This window comes from Strigops habroptila, chromosome 5, assembly GCF_004027225.2.
Source record: "Strigops habroptila isolate Jane chromosome 5, bStrHab1.2.pri, whole genome shotgun sequence".
Classification (NCBI taxonomy): Eukaryota; Metazoa; Chordata; class Aves; order Psittaciformes; family Psittacidae; genus Strigops; species Strigops habroptila.
The window spans coordinates 55,739,940-55,755,718 of record NC_044281.2 but is presented as its reverse complement, the minus strand read 5'-3'; the positions used below and the strand labels follow the sequence as shown (position 1 = coordinate 55,755,718).

The following is a 15,779-nucleotide window of genomic DNA, read 5'->3' as shown; positions in this document are numbered from 1 at the left end:
CCTCCACATAAACTAAAGCACATGAACGCAGTTTATTTAAGAATATTTCTGCCTGTTGAGCTTCCTCCTCTCAGAGAGGGAAAAAAAACAGTCGGTTAAATGGAGAGAGTGGAGCCAAGTGTGTGTTAGTGTTTTTTAAGTCGTGGCTGATACATAGTAAGCAAAGTAAGATTCCTGTGAGGAGCTAATCTAATAAACAGCTGCCGATACAGTACAGTTACAGTTATCCAGCTGCTGTCATGTGAGGTGCTGAGTAACTTTGGTTATTAGAGCTTACAGATACTGGGGCAATAGTAACCTGATTAGAGAACTTTTGCATGACTGAGAAATACATGATGGATCAATGGTATGCCAATGTGATTCTTCTTTTGGGTAAACAAAATTCAGCTTTCAAGAAGGAAGTTCAAATCATGTTGTGAAAACGTAAGAGTAGATAATTGGTGGCTTTTCTCGGTTAGAAAAGACTGAATAAAGCTTTTCAGCCTATGATGTAGCTTACCAAGAGGTCACTTGAGAGCATTTGTTTAAAAAGGTACACAAAGATTAGAGACTGTCTCTGTATACTTTAAATTCTGTATGCGTGAAATTGCAAAGATATCTAGGTTACACTAACACCAAATGAACACACCCAGTTGTGATTAGAGATGAAAGTTAATGGTTTGGAAAGGAGTCCTGAAAAGAGTGACCTAAGAATAACTGTTAAAACCACTTTTTTCCTGCTTTTGAAGGCTGCTTTAGAAAAGATACATATTTCCACTTATAACGTTTGTTACAAAATGTACCCATTGGCTTTCCTCCTGCACTTCTGTTCTTAATCTATTTGTAAAAGAGGTGCTTATGGCGTGTTTTTCTGGCTGAACTGACTGGGACTGTAATATATCCACTAAAACCTTGCAATAAGCTACAATCCTGGAGCTTGCTGCTACTTTAGATGAACAGAGTCTTAACAGTGTTCTCTCTGAAAGTGTGTGATTACAAATTTCAGTATATCTTGTCTTTCTTAAGTTTTACCAGTGCATAAGATACCTGCTATGTAGAGACAGTTACAGTACGTAAAAGGTTTGGTAAAATGCATTATGATAAAGCATTAGCTTTCAGTTATGAGGACAGAGGTGTATCCTGAATTTCATAAGTGACACTGTCAAATGCCTACAAACTGCTTATTTTACTTTTGTTAATTAAAAAGAACTAAAACTTGTTTTCTATCAGGGGTCAGAGATGGCCTGACAATCATCTTTATTAATTCAACACTTGCAGTCCATCCATCTTGATTGATTTCTTCGATAGGGAAATATTTATCTAGCTATCCATGTTCTTTTAGGAAAAAAAGAGAAATCTTTCTAGAATGAAAACTGAGAAGGGGGGTATGAATGGTTTCATTCTTCACCACCACTCCCTGCCAAAATCTGTTGGGATGGAAGAATGCGACTTTGTCCTTTCCCAGCTTTCACTAGCACAGTGACCAGATCTGCCAAAAGAGAGCAAATAGCTCTTAAATACACAGACACTCGGCTTTCATCAGCTGCTGAAGTGAAAGGAACAATAAAAAGTTCACCCTGTTTCCCCGTGTTCAAAGTCTGCTCCGGAGTCAGGAATGTGAGGACATGAAGGTTTTCTTTTTCTGAATTTGTTGTGATCTGTAAACACGTGGAAGTTGTTCCAAAATGAGCCTGTATTAGACTCCCATCTCTGTGCACAAAGTGATTTTCAGTGGCACCAGGAATGCTGCTCAGAAACACAAAGGATTGGGATCACACACCCTGTTGCTGCCTTTAGTCTTTCCTTTTCCTTCCCTTTTTACATTGCTGCATAGCTCCATATTTTGACTGGAGAATAGAGTACAAATATAGTTTGTCTGGTACATGGAAACAGTAACAATTCGTAATGAGCTAGAATATTGATAAACCCCAGCAGCTTTACTGGTTTATGTAAACAACTGAGATGTCTTGTAAATGAGACATCTTGAGGTGTTCCCAGGTGCCAGATGCTTTCCCCTCTAGCTATATGCTCTTCCCATTAAAAAAAAAAAAATCCCACAAAAAAGTAAAACACCAATACTTTTTTCAGTCACAAAATAGAAAGGATTGAGAAAAATGTATCTTTAATATTGATGGAAATATTGAATAGAACTTACATTTGATTAATATGTTTCTTAATAGTACTAAACTTTTCCAAGGTTGGAAATGAATCACTAATAAACTAGAGTGACCTAATTAAACTGGTCGTTCAGGTGGATGAAGCTGTGAGGAAGTTAAAACACAACCTGATGCTTAAAGCACCAGTGTAGTGGTGTGTTCAGTTAAAATAATCAAATTGACTGTGTCACTGGTGCTGGAATAGTGCCTTAAAACTTCTGCGCGGGGGCTGTTGTATAAAGCATCTGGTTCAGTGAGGTCCAGTGTAAGGATTTAAGGGTTATCACAGTTGGGTACTGTGACTGTACAGATAATAATTATTCAGTTGTAATTCTTCCAGACTTTTGGCAATTTCAGCAGCTTCTCTAAAATAAAAACACTTAAACATTTAATTATTTCATTAATTGAAGACATTAAGATTTGTCTTCATGAGTTATGTGAATGTGCATCTCTTAATATCTGCTAGCAACAGTCACTAGCAACACTTGTTGTTGGTCCTCATACTTATGTTGGTCGTGTCAACACTTAGGTTGACAGTGACCTTGAGTATTTTGCAGAGTTCACCGCTGACTGGAGTCATAATTTTAAAAGGGTTCTCCTCTAGAGTCTCGTAAGTTCCTATTTGGGTACCCTGAAAGGTGATTTAGAAGGAGACGAGAAAAGGAAATGTTTTTCCCTCTCTGAAGACCAAATACTTTGAAGTTCTCACTCCAGGAATAAAGAAAAAAAAAAAGCTAAAAGTGGATGGAGAACCGTGTGTAGGACAGGTATTCACCTCTCTTAACTCCTCTCCCCTGCTCACTCTCTATGCAATGGGCTTCATTCCTTCTGGACACGCTGCAGTGGGTGCATGTGGGAGTGCAGCAGGGGGGTGCCTGCCCCGGGGGGCTGTTGCAGGAATGCAGCACTGGCCCCCAGGAAAGAGCCTGCCTTAGCCAGCTACAGGGCATATGGTGAGGGAAGCAGGACTCTGTCTCCCCCTGCTGAGCCGTATCCTGAGAAGGAAGGTCACAAGATTTAGTTTCCACTCAGGTAATTAACTTCTGTCGCTAATCAAATTGCAATTAGTAGATTGAATGCTTAATTAACATTTTATAATTAAGAAATGCAATTCACATAATGAAATATACTGTAGTGAAAGGTATCTCATTTTTAATTGTCTTCATTATGTATCTGGCTGCCAGTTTGTTCTGATATTATCAGTGATGGGAGAGGTAGTTAATAGCACACTAAACTGTTGTTCTAATTTATAAGTGGATTTTAAGTTAAAAACCTTCCAACTTGCATTTCAGGGTAAATTATCCATTTATATTTGGGCTTTGCTGATATGATAAAATATGATGGCTGCTGTATTGATCTCCTGTTAGTAAACTAGGCTGCAAATTTAGAGTCCACTTCAGTTCTCACACGCTGTATTTTTAGCACAGCACTTTGCATCTTCACTTTTAAGCATTGTACTTTTTTTTACTTTGTTTTGCTGTGACTTTGCAACTGAGTTCCAAAATAAAGGGGAAGATTGCTTTTTCATTTTGGTATAAATCTGCCGACATTCCCCTCACTCAGCAGAGCCTTGTTGTTATTTAGAGATGTTGATAAACTTCAGCCCAGAATTTTCCCTGTGGGAACTGCTTCTAATAAAGATTTTTCTCCTGTCTAGGATGAAGTGATGAAGTTGACAGATAAATGTCTTAACAATGCAATTGAGAGCCCAATTGCAGCAGCAACATGGCTTCCAGCAGATATCAAAAGCAATATCCTGAAGGCCCAGGCAGAAGCAGGGCACAAGGTAAATACTCATCTGATAAGGACTGTGATGTTTTCAAATGTTTTATTCCTCTTCAATTGCCTGGTGGTGGAGAAGGAGCCCTGCAGATAAGGGTGCTCCAGGAGCCAAAGTGCAAGGCAGAGTAAGCGAGCCTTTCAGCCTTTCTTCACAGTAATAGTGGTCCAGTTTTGGAACAACGATTGCCCAAGGAGGAATCTCCATCCTTGATGATACTAAAATTGTAAGTGGACAAGGCCTTGAGCAAGCCCTGGTTATTGAGACAGATAACCTCCAAGGTCGCCTTCCAACTAAGAGTGTATTCTTACGATTCTGTGACTAACAATGTGCTTCTAGCATGTCCTAGTAAATTCTGTAGCAATTAATGATATTTTATGTGGCTATATTGGTGAGTTATTTTTATTTCTGCACTGAGGTTTTCACATAGAATTGATGTTTGAAGTCCCTGAGCAGTAGAAGAACATACTTTCATGCTGGGAGGGAGGGGATTGGCTCTTCTATGATTCTCAGAACCAGCACAGGATGGAAACAGGTATCAGAAATTTATATCTTTATTCATTTTTTTCTTCTCAGGTCATAAGAGAAGACAGCCTGACAGGTGTCAAGAATTCCAATGTTCAGGATGCTGCTGCCAGGTACTGAATAGACCTGGAAGAAACGTGTGATGTAGTTACCCAAGTACAGCACTGAGAACCTGTGTGGACTTTGTGTTCAGTGTGGACTTTCAGTGGCTCAGTGATCATTGCATTTTGCCTTGCATAGTGTAGCTTTACCTGGTGAGTGTAAAGTGGTTTTAAAATGAAAACCAGCAAAGTCTTATTATATACAAGGTAATCCAGATACTCTTTATTTGCCCATACTTTAATCTGATAAACATTGCTGCAACAGCAGCTTCAATCACAGTAGTTATTTCTGGCCTGTGAACAACTTCATTGTAGGGTGAAGGGATGGGAATGTTTACAGTAGCTGTTTTCTAGTGGGAGAAAAAAATTGTGTGCAAAACTGACAGTTGATTTCCTGAGAATTACAGAATCTCAAATGATTACTGGTTCCAGTTGGTGTTTCAGGCACTGAAAAAAGTTAAAGGGTTACAACATGTAATTTCTTGACCACTTATGAAGATAAGCATGTGTCAGACCTCAAAGAGCACATGGGGATAGTGAACAAAACATACATCTAGCCATCTCAAAATTATGCTGTAACTAGTGATTCATGAAGAGCCTCCCATGGAAGGTTGTACCTGTTTTGTTTTGGGTTTTTTTGTTGTTTTGTGCCAGGAATGTTCTCCTATCAGGCAAAACACAGAGTAGTCCCCCAGCTACCAGTCCAGTATTTCAAGACCCAAAAGAGCTACTGAAAGCAATCCCTGCCTCGAACACCTTTGTTTCGTAAGTGATTCAGGAGAGACATGTTTCTGGGATAAGGGAACCATGTAGAGATTAGCATGAACAGATCTGAAAATACGAGGAGCAGTTGCTGAGCATTTAGGCTACATCTGACTAAGCAGGTTTACCAATGCATCTTTAAGTACTGTTGCAACTGTTGATCAATATAGGGCAGGCCTCGGGATGAGTATCCTAGCAAACATTAGATGAATCTCTCTCATCTTCTGAAAGGACTGAAATATCTGACATACTGCTGCCTCTGGCTCTAAAGAGAAAGATAAGAGGATGGCAGGGAAGGCTTCAGGCGAATTAGGAACAAGGGCTGAAGAAGCTCCTTTGAGATAGATGATGCTGATAACTTGGGTCTATACACAGCTGTAGCTGAAACCATGAAAGAGAGCCATAATCTGCAGAGATAGTTGGAAGGCATTTTCTTCAACATGCTTACAAATATCAGTCTTTTGTTTGCTGCACGTGCAACTGGTGTCCAGTTTTTGGGTTGAGCAGTCAGGGAGGAGCAGCACTGTTTCTTGCTATCCAGGCAGTGTGCTGATGAGAATGTTTTCTGCTTTCAGTAATGCACTGAATGAGGACAATGCTACCTCTAACCATGAGGACCTGCTGACTCCAGCTAATCTGGCTCCACCTGAGGAGGCTGCTGTTTCAAAGGTATCACCACCTGTCAGCCTGAAAGGTTTCTGTGTGTCACATTCTGAGCTACTGATGCCTCCAGGCAAGCACAGCAGACCTTGCTGCATGCCTCTCATAACTCAATGAATACCAGTCTTGGTGAATGCCAGAGTGCTTTCTGGAGCAGGCAGCGTCACTGTACAGATCTCTCCAGAGGCCATTTCTGAGTGTCCTTTCAGGGTTTTTTGCCTGAAACTTTTTTTTCTAAACCAGTTGTTTTCCTCACACTTGTGGGGAGTCCTTTATACCCCGATGATTTGATGCTTTCCTGTGTGTTGATGAGAATAAGTGAAATAAAAAGGCTATTGAAAAAGATTATATGTAAAGATTTGAGAAAACGACCTGATAAACCATGGTGTTCGTTAAGGACACGATTCTATAACTTGGGAAGCCGCTAGAGTATTCAGCAGACTTGTCTGGTTACTAATGGGAATTCAATTCAAAACTGATTTATTCCATAGAGCACTCCAGATGACCAAGACGTTTCCTTAACATCACTGACAGAGAATCTAATTGACTTTACAGAAGCCACACCTCGGGTAAATGTGTTTCAAAACCAGACTTCTTCCTTCAAATGTACAGTGAGTTTTACTCATAAAATCTCCTCTGGCTTTAGTATCTGTCCACCAGGCTTGGATCTGCTGCAGTAGAGTGAAGTGGTGGTTGACCTGGATCAGTGCATATATGCTCCCCTACTTGAAGAGTGGCTGGCGTAGGGTTGTGAACCCTGCAGTTTTGTAATGGAAGTGAAGGAACCTGTAGAGTTAATTTGTATCTGTACTGCAAGAGCCTATAATACTTAGTACAACTGCAACTGCCAGCCTGCTTCTCAGGTTTTTGGGTATACATAATACTTGAGAAATTATATGTAAATGTGCATACACACACAGAGACATAGATATATGTGTGTGTATATATAAAATAAATACTTGAAAAATAAACTTTTAATATGAAACAACCCATTTATATAGGTAAAGAAATATCTTATAATCCGTGCTCCAAAAAAGGTGTTACATTGTGTGCACCAAAAAAAGGGGGAAGGAGTAGGACATCTGAACTGTTCACAGGAATGTGCTCTTGGTAAACGTTCATGAAGCGGAAAAAGATGGTGAGTTCAGTTGCCTTTAGAAGGGAGTACTACACTGAAACTGCTCCCAGTGAGTTTCTGTGAGTGAGCGGGTGTTAGCTGTGTGCCCTGTGGGTGCCATTTGCCTTTTGGTAGAAAATCGCATCTGCAGCTCATCACTAGCATGGTTCAAAGATTAGCAATGGACAAATAACACGAGATGGATTTGGGGGGTAGAATTGCTTTGGGGGGCAGTATTTTAGAATGTTCGCAGCTACTTCCAACCTTTCCTAATGAGCATTTGTTTGTTTTTTGTAGGTGTCTTCCCAGCCCATGATAACACCTAGGTGGATAGTGCCAGTGAGTTATTTGACCATTCCTTAACAACAACAACAAAAAAAGAAACAAAAAAAGGAGGGTGGGTGGGTGTGTGGAACCAAACAACAAAGCTTTTGTCATGATTAAGAAACAGGAGCTCAAGTAAAATAGTAAAATATAATAATTCTTAATAATTTGAAATCCTATAAAATAACATACCAGACCAAAAATAAAGCAAATTCAGCTGGAGGAAATCAAACAACGAATATATGCTGTTAATATTTAAACTTCGGGATGTTGGTTGATGAGAAGCTCAACATGACCGAGCAATGTGCATTTGCAGCCCAGAAGCCAAACATATCCTGGGCTGTATTAAAAGAAGTGTGGCCAGCAGGTTGAAGGCGGGGGATTCTCCCTCTGTACTCTGCCCTTGTGAGACCCCGCCTGCAGTACTGCATTCAGCTCTGGGGTCCCAACATAAGAAGGATGTGAATCTGTTGGAATGGAGCCAGAGGACTGCCACAAAGATGATCAGTGGGCTGGAGCACTTCTGCTACGGAGACAGGCTGAGAGAGCCGGCTTCTTCAGCCTGGAGAAGAGGCAGCTTCGGGTAGACCTTAGAGCAGCTTCCAGTGCCTAAAGGGGGCCTACAAGAAGGATGGAGAGGGACTTTTTACAAGGGCAGGTAGGGATCGGACAAGGGGGAATGGCTTTAAACTGGAAGAGGTGAGATTCCGATTAGATACAAGGAAGAAGTTCTTCACTGTGAGGGTGGTGAGGCACTGGCACAGGTTGCCCAGAGAATCTGTGGCTGCCCCATCCCTGGCAGTGTTCAAGACCAGGTTGGATGGGGCTTGTAGCAACCTGATTTAGTGGAAGGTGTCCCTGCCCATGGCAGGGGGGTTGGAACTAGATGGTCTTTAAGGTCCCGTCTAACACAAACCATTATATGATTAGCTTGTCTTGTCCTGGCAGGTTTTTATTTCAGTTTTCTGTTTCATTCCCTCCAATTCAGACTGGACTGATTCCCAATGGGCCTTTGGGAAATGATGTTGCCTTAGCTATGAAGGCAGTGAAAGGCAGCATGGAGACCCTGTTGTCATCAGCTGGATTGCCACCACCCCAGCAGACATCCGAAGTACTTGCAAGGTAAGATTTCCTCGGCACTCATTTCAGAAGTCTGTATGGGGTAGAAACGAAGTGTGTGCTCTTACTACTTCCATTTAAACAGTTATAGTGGTCATTTGTACACAGTACCTTATTTTGCTGTGCTTACAAACTATAGTTCTGTCTCGCTTCATGGCATTTGAAATCTTACAAAGAAATAGAGCAGCTGATGTGATATATTTTTGTATAACATCGAAGCGTAAAGAAACTTTTTAAAATTCAGGTAAATAAGAATAAAGTGTACAAATTTAGGTGGAGTTGGAGGTAAGCCTGTGTCATTATAAGTGCTATAAAATCAATTCTTTTCAGTTATAATTTCAGTTTCTTTCCTTCTCCACTAACATGTTTTAGTATTGGACTAAAATGATGGTACAGGTGAATTTTCTGAGAAGTCTTCTTACAGTGTTCCAATACTTGTCAGAGGATTGGCAGGGGTGGTGGGTGGCAGGGGGATTGATCTCATTAAATTACAAGGGGAACAGCTGTTAACACTTTTTGGAACAATACTCATCTTTTTATCAGTCGTGGCAGAGGAATGTATTTACTGGGCCTCTTTTCTCCCCCTCCCCCCCCCTTTTAGCCCAGTTTCTGAGGATGCTACAATAAGAACAAAGTGTTTACTTACCACTGAACTCTAGAAGAAGGAGTTTCTGCACCTTCCCACCTTGTAAAACTCAAATCTTCTAACACATCTCCAAGGAATTCTTCCAGGAGACTTGCTTGGGTTCAGACTCTTGCTGAACGGGAATCAAACAGCCTGCTGGTTTGCTGGGATCCAGGAAGAGACTTCTACATTTATTGCAATCTAACTGGAATTACAGTCAAAATCGGAATGTAAAACCACATGCACGTTTGATCTTCTCCCTGGGGAGAAATGAAATACCACACTGGAGCTAGTTCTGAACATGAGGAACGGAATCTAGTTGTGTTCCACTCACGCTAGGTTTAGTCTTACTTACCCTGTGCTGCCTCTCAGGCATTAATGGGAAGCATTCACTGTGATGTTAGTGGTGTAGCGTGCGAGCACAGTGCAGTGTGTGAGCACATACTCCTGATCTCTCTAGATTAATAGTGGAAAGATTAGGAGAACTTGTAGGGCCACCTCGTGGCCATGCTATGTACAGTGGCTCACAGTACTGATGTCTGCTTCGTACAGCCAAGGATGTTTTCTTTTGTGTGATTATACCCTGGTTTTCCTTTGTTTTACCAACACATACTCTCCTTTTTGGCCTTAAACCCCTTAATAATCCTTGTACCTCTTTTTACAGTACCTGGAAAGAATGGAAATCTAGTCCATCCATGACCAACTATGCTGACTGGATTTGAGCTGCAGTTTGCAACCAGGAAAAGGAAAATTAACCTGCCAAACAACTTATAGCATTAGCAGGCTACACCAGAGGTCCCACATTTTGACACTGATTATTTCATTTCCTGTATGACTCAAAATACATGTATTTTAGGCTAGAGGTATGTCTGTTTTAAGTACTGAAGGAGTGAAGGTATGAGTACAGCTGACTTCAGGAACTGCTTATTGGTTAGGTTTGTTGTCATATAGGACTAGGAAGGAAAACAATTTTCTTGTTTCTGGTCATACTATTTCTGTGTGTTGTTTCCAGATGTTGTGCTTTGGGAATGCTTTTATCGGATATGTTAGCAGTGTGAGGGTGCAACTAGATCAGTTCTTAACACCACCACGAATGCTGTTCCAAGTGTCATCTAACAGTTTTATGTGGGACAAAGAATAGAAGGAATGAGGTGAAAACAGGAAAAAAAGATTAAAAGTTCCTGTAAGCAGTTCACTGCTTTGCAGAACAAAGGTGGAGGCACTTGCTGGTGAAGGCCTTTTGGTGCTCAGGTGAAGTATAGTATAAAACATGTACAGTTTGAAGAGATCATTTTAATCCTGGGCAGCAGTATCCCCATGTGGCTATGCAGAGGTGAGCATATGAACCTGAGGGATACAGCCTGTGAAAAAGGCCAGTGCAGAATCAGAGGGAGGAGAAGTATAGAAGCCCAATGGTAAAACTCCACATCTGCTAACAGGGGAGCACAGGTGAAACAACTGGGATCTTTCTTAGGAAGAGGTTTGTACATAGGGGTGAGGTTAGAGGGTGTTTTCTGCACGCTGCTGTTTATAAATATTTATATACATGTGGTTTTTTAAAACAATTTTAAATGTGACAGTTGGTTCTGGAACCTGTATGCACAGCTTCATCTCTGCACACTGGTTACATGCACATGTCTCAGCGTAGACACAGATTTGGACCAAACAACTGTGGGCTGTGCAGGTCAGCTGGTGCTCGGCTAGGCTGCTGCTTTCAGACTGGGGCGTTCTTACTGCTGCTCTTGTGCTCTTGTTTGCAAGATGTTGAATGAGAGCATTAAGGAAGAAGCCACATGGCATTTATGTGGCCTACTGCCACTCCTCAAAACCCCTGAGGCCTTAATAGAGAAACATAGATACTGTGGGCGCTCTTGGGAGCGCCATGCCAGAGTGATTCTCTGCAAACAATGATTTGCAGCCATTGCTTCAAGAACCAGAATTCAAGACTAGGGGTAGACTCCTTAGCCCCTTTCCAGCCAGCGCCTAAAGCTCTGTGCGGGTGGGCTGCCCGCTCCCTGCACCGCCAGCCAGAGCAGAGCTGCTGTTCTGGGCCAGGTGGAGGTCCTGCTCACCCACCACTCAGCTCTGTCGGCGTTACGTCCAGTTGAGTATTGGCTTCTTTTTGTAATCTTAAGTCTGAGCCTTATTGCACATTAAAATGTACAAAGTTCCCGATTCAAATATCAAATGTCTTAGTCTGGATTAAAACCACAATTGCCAGCAAAGTTCCTGCAGGAAAAGGGAAGCTGTGGCTGCGACAGCCTGCTTCCTGCACAAAGCCAGTACTGTGTGGGGAAACTTGGCACGTGCTGTTGATCTGTTTGCTCAGCAGCTGAGCTGGCGTTTGCCAGCTACATGTGTTGGTTTTGTAAATAGACAGAATGCAGCAGCGTTTTCTTTAAGGCATGTTTGATATTTGACTCTTCCCATTGGGTTCAGGAGCTCTGTGAACTGTTTGTTAGCTTGAATCCCTCCCAAAAGTAGAATAGCAGAAGCTTACGGTTTTACAATATTGCATGTAGAACACTATCCTTGGATTCCCCCTGAGCAACCCCATACAGCAAAGAACAAGTAAATAACACGTGTAGTGAGTGTGTCCCCCTAAAATCTAAATGATTCCAAGCAGCCAACTGTTCTGTTTCACCATGGGTGGGATGATGGTGATTGGAGGGGAATGTTGTATTTACACACATGTGCACACACACAGAAATTTCAAAGGGTCAGGGTTTTCCTAAATTTTCAGAGGACTGGTACTTGAAACTTTATTTAAAAGTTCAGAATTTTCAGCTGTTAAATTGGGGACTTGCCATTTCTAGTAGATTTGGGGCTGTAAACACAATTCTTTCCAGACATATCTGATACTTGGAAGAAATACTCTGTTTAACTCAATGTAGCTTATTTAGCTAGTCCAAATCACAGCTTACATAGGGAGCCCGGTGAAACCGAGGCACCACAGCTGGGTGATCTGAACACCCCTGTACTTTGGCATCACTGTTTTGCTTTAAAACTATAGTGTTGTGTCCTGACTGGCCAACAGGTAGCATAGTGTTGTTACTCACCACCTGCACTCTGTCAGACACAAACAAGTGTCGTAGTTCCTACAGTTAGTGCTAATAGCTGTTAATGCCTGTCTGCTACTGAGGAAGAGGGATTTTCTCACCATTGCTCTGCTATTGATTGATTGGCTGTAAGGCCCAATCATCTAAAATTTATTTTTTTTAGTATATTTAAAGAGGTTTCTAAATAAACCTTCTGTGTGAATCTGGTGTTGGGATGTTGGCAGGACTGCCAGCCTCTTCGCAGGTGGAAGAGTTGACAGGAGTGAATGAACACGTGTTCTGTTGGAGGCATTTGGAAAAAGCCAGCTTCCTGACTTAAAAAAAGAAAGTATCTACTTTTTTCCTAACAAAGTTGTCCCTTTCTGACTTACTAACATGTCTCAGCCCTCCCCATTAATTGGCCTTGTACCCTTTTGCTGTGGGCACATGCAGTGCTCATCAGACAGATGCTTTTTTTAACTTTATAATTAAAATATAAACTAAAAATGCAAGTGATTTGATCTAAAAGTGATTTTACTCCAGTCACGCTCCATAAGTGATTGGAATAAAAGGTTTTATAGAAATTTTAACATTTACAATAACAGAGACACCCTGGTCCCTATCTTAAACTATAGAATCTTGGGGAGGTGCTGATCTTAGAACTGCATTTCAAGCTCACCCGTTCAGTCCGACAGGCAGAGACCAGAGCATCTGCACGTGCTGACTATGTGGTGATACAGGTGATGGTCTGACGAGCTGGTGAAATGGATATTGAAGTGTGGGAGTTCAGGCCCTCTTACACTTGAATTAAGGGAATCTTCAGCCGTAATAGTAATGGGGTTTAAAATTAGGTGAGTTGTATGACATAAAATAAATACCTGGTAATCGGTCATGGTTAATGAATTAGCTAGAATGTATGTGATTTTAAACTTAAATTCCATGTACATTTTGTCAAAGGCAGCTGTGTAAAAGCTATTTGTTGGGCAATTTTTTGGACACAACTTTGACAAGAAAATTTGCAGCACCATTGGAGGAGCTCAGGCAAACAGTCCAGTTACATTTGAGTCTCTTTCCACAAACTATTTTCAACCCTTGCCTGTTACCCTGTTGTCTGCACCTTGCTCATTCTTATTTCTTGAAGCAAACATACTGTTAAGATCAGCATGTCCATTGCAAACAGCAGTGGATACATTTTTCACATGGTGAACATACTCTGGTACAACCTAGACCTTCTCCAGATCGTTAGCAGTTACATTGCACAGCCAGCTAGCATTTAAAGCTCTACAGGTGCACAGAGCATTTGTTAGTCTAGAAAGTTGTAGTGTGTATAGCTAGCTTTTAGACATGGTAACATCACAGCTTTCAAATGCAGCTGGACAATCATGACTTATACCAAAAAAACCCCCAAATAACCCATGCTAATGGCCTTTCAGCGGTGCAGGTGTAATCCCCATGTGTTTGGGCTGTGTCGGCACCATGGATGCGAGTCCTGGCCCTTGCTGCCAGGCCCAAGCGGAGGCAGCACTGGTGTGATTTCATTCGGGGTGCTCAGGAGGAAGACCCACAGCCTGTGGCAGCCAGGATCCACTGCTCAGCATCGCGTGGGGTTGTGTGCACAAGGAGCGGGTACTACCCCTGTGGTGAAGTTGGACGCTGCGCAGCAGGGACCTGTGAGATTCGCCTACAAAACTGACTCCTCTTTACTGTTCAGCTTGAGCACTCTGCTTCATAAACACTCACCCCCATAACTGGACAAACTTATTTTTAAAGTATGTAAGAATATTTTTTTAGCTAGGTTTTTTTTTTGTTAAAACCACACTAACTACTGTATTTTTACCTTTTATATGTAAAGCTTGGCAATAGCTCTCAATGTATAATTTATTTGTTTTTTTTTTTATAAAACAAAGTGCACCCTCTTGCTTCTGTTTCACAACAGTAGTGATGTATGAACTGCTTTAGGCACTGCACTAAGATCTGTATTGAAACTGTTCATGGGAACAAGAAACTGTGATCTGTAGTCCATTCTACCAAGTCTTGAAATGTTTCTACTGTAGTTTTGTCTCAAATATACCACATCAGTGCAAAAGTCTCACAGAGTCGTCTTTAAGCACCGCTGTGTTACGCTGCTACGACAGTAAAGGACAGGTGGGTCAGGCGGGACTGGGGACACAAGCTGTGTGTGTGACATCTCAGGCAAAGGTATGTGGCAGGCGTGTGCTGAGCACTTGCCAATCCTCAGTTCAAAGGGTCTCTGTGGCTGTGTATTAACTCTCTGCAGGACTGCATTTTGTGTGTGTATGCTTCGGTTGCTTGGCAGCCTCTAATGTAAGAGAAGGGTACCTGGGTTGGAGAGAGACCTGTAAAGTTACTGGGATGTCAGAACTGCAGGCTGTGTTACAAATTTGTTGTCGATTAAAGCATAACTTAAGATGGCATCTAAACTTGCAGGTAGGTGCTAAAGAGTTAAATGCTTTGATTCCAGAAGAGCTGAGATCATCCAGCAGGACTGTCAGGTGTTCAGTGGTTTTGAAAGTCAAAGCACCGAGGTGTGTGCCCAGAAAGGAGGCTTGCACTTCCGAGTGCAGCTCCACAACATGCAGACAGCAGTGCATGCCAGCTAGCTCAGCAATCTTGCTTTTATTTCCAATAAGGGACTGCTTTATGGTTTGAAGTGCAGTAGTGCTAATGACTGTTTAAAGGAAACTGTCTATTTTCAAACCCTTACTGTGGTGAAATGCTTAGGAAAGCAGCAACCAAACCATTTGATCATCTCCGTTCCTCAACAATTAATAAACTTGGGAAAGTATCAAAAGGAATAGAAATTATCCTACTGACTAAAATCACATAAAGCCATTTCTGTTGTGATGTAATTTGTTGTGTAGGTCAAACTATAATCCCACTGGTGAATCACCGAATTGTCCTGCAAATCCATTTATAATTCAAAACAATGAAACATGGAGTGTTTATTATTATTTTAAGAATCCTTACAATGTCTACATTTTAAAAGAAAGTCCCTCTGCTGTTCATGCATTTCAGTGTTCAGAAACCAAAAGGTACTTAATGAGTTCATTGAGATAGTTAAGGCCAATGGATTTGTTCTCTTGTATATGACTTATAATACAACAGTGCATCTCTCATCTCAGATGAGATTACTGAAGAATGCTGCATCCTTTTGCTTTTATTCTATGGATTGAACCAGCCTGTGGGCATCTCAAATACATGCAAGCTTCCCTGTTTTTCAGAGACATTTTAAAATAGCTAGCATCAGTAGGAGCCTCTTCAGTCCATGCCCAGCCAAAAACTGTGGTTTTTTGGTTTCTAAATAGTTGCCATTAGCTGGAGTAATTCCATTCATTATTTCATGCAGGCCACCACAGGGCTCTCAGATGGCAGCAGCTTCTAGTCATGCACTTGCGCCGGGGATGAATTCTCATTAACTGCTACAGTTACAGACAAATACCATAAGCACATCCACAAAGGCTCTCTCTTCCTCTGTGAAAGGTGACCAACTTGGATGAAAATGTGCCAGCAAAACAGGAGTGAAACCACTTGAGGTGCTCCAAGAACCCTGTTAAATGTAGTTGGTTGCACTG

At 41.6% G+C, this 15,779-nt stretch overlaps 1 protein-coding gene across 1 annotated transcript; it reads left to right on the top strand.

Annotated features, from left to right (window-relative positions):
- Nucleotides 1–4,704: 4,704 nt before the first annotated feature.
- Nucleotides 4,705–14,278, top strand: LOC115608523 (band 4.1-like protein 5). Its single transcript, XM_030487442.1, has 6 exons — nucleotides 4,705–5,306; nucleotides 5,879–5,972; nucleotides 6,455–6,574; nucleotides 7,378–7,419; nucleotides 8,393–8,526; nucleotides 9,125–14,278. The coding sequence occupies exons 1-6, from the start codon at nucleotides 5,131–5,133 to the stop codon at nucleotides 9,180–9,182; spliced, it is 624 nt and encodes a 207-aa protein (XP_030343302.1). The 5' UTR covers nucleotides 4,705–5,130; the 3' UTR covers nucleotides 9,183–14,278.
- The last annotated feature ends 1,501 nt before the right edge of the window (nucleotides 14,279–15,779 follow it).

Excerpts from the sequence above, each read along its gene's own strand:
- LOC115608523 (XM_030487442.1), top strand. The coding sequence starts at position 5,131 with ATGAAGAGCCTCCCATGGAAGGTTGTACCTGTTTTGTTTTGGGTTTTT. Across the intron at positions 5,973-6,454 it reads AGGAGGCTGCTGTTTCAAAG|AGCACTCCAGATGACCAAGA; the intron begins GTATCACCACCT and ends TTTATTCCATAG. Across the intron at positions 7,420-8,392 it reads CACCTAGGTGGATAGTGCCA|ACTGGACTGATTCCCAATGG; the intron begins GTGAGTTATTTG and ends CCTCCAATTCAG.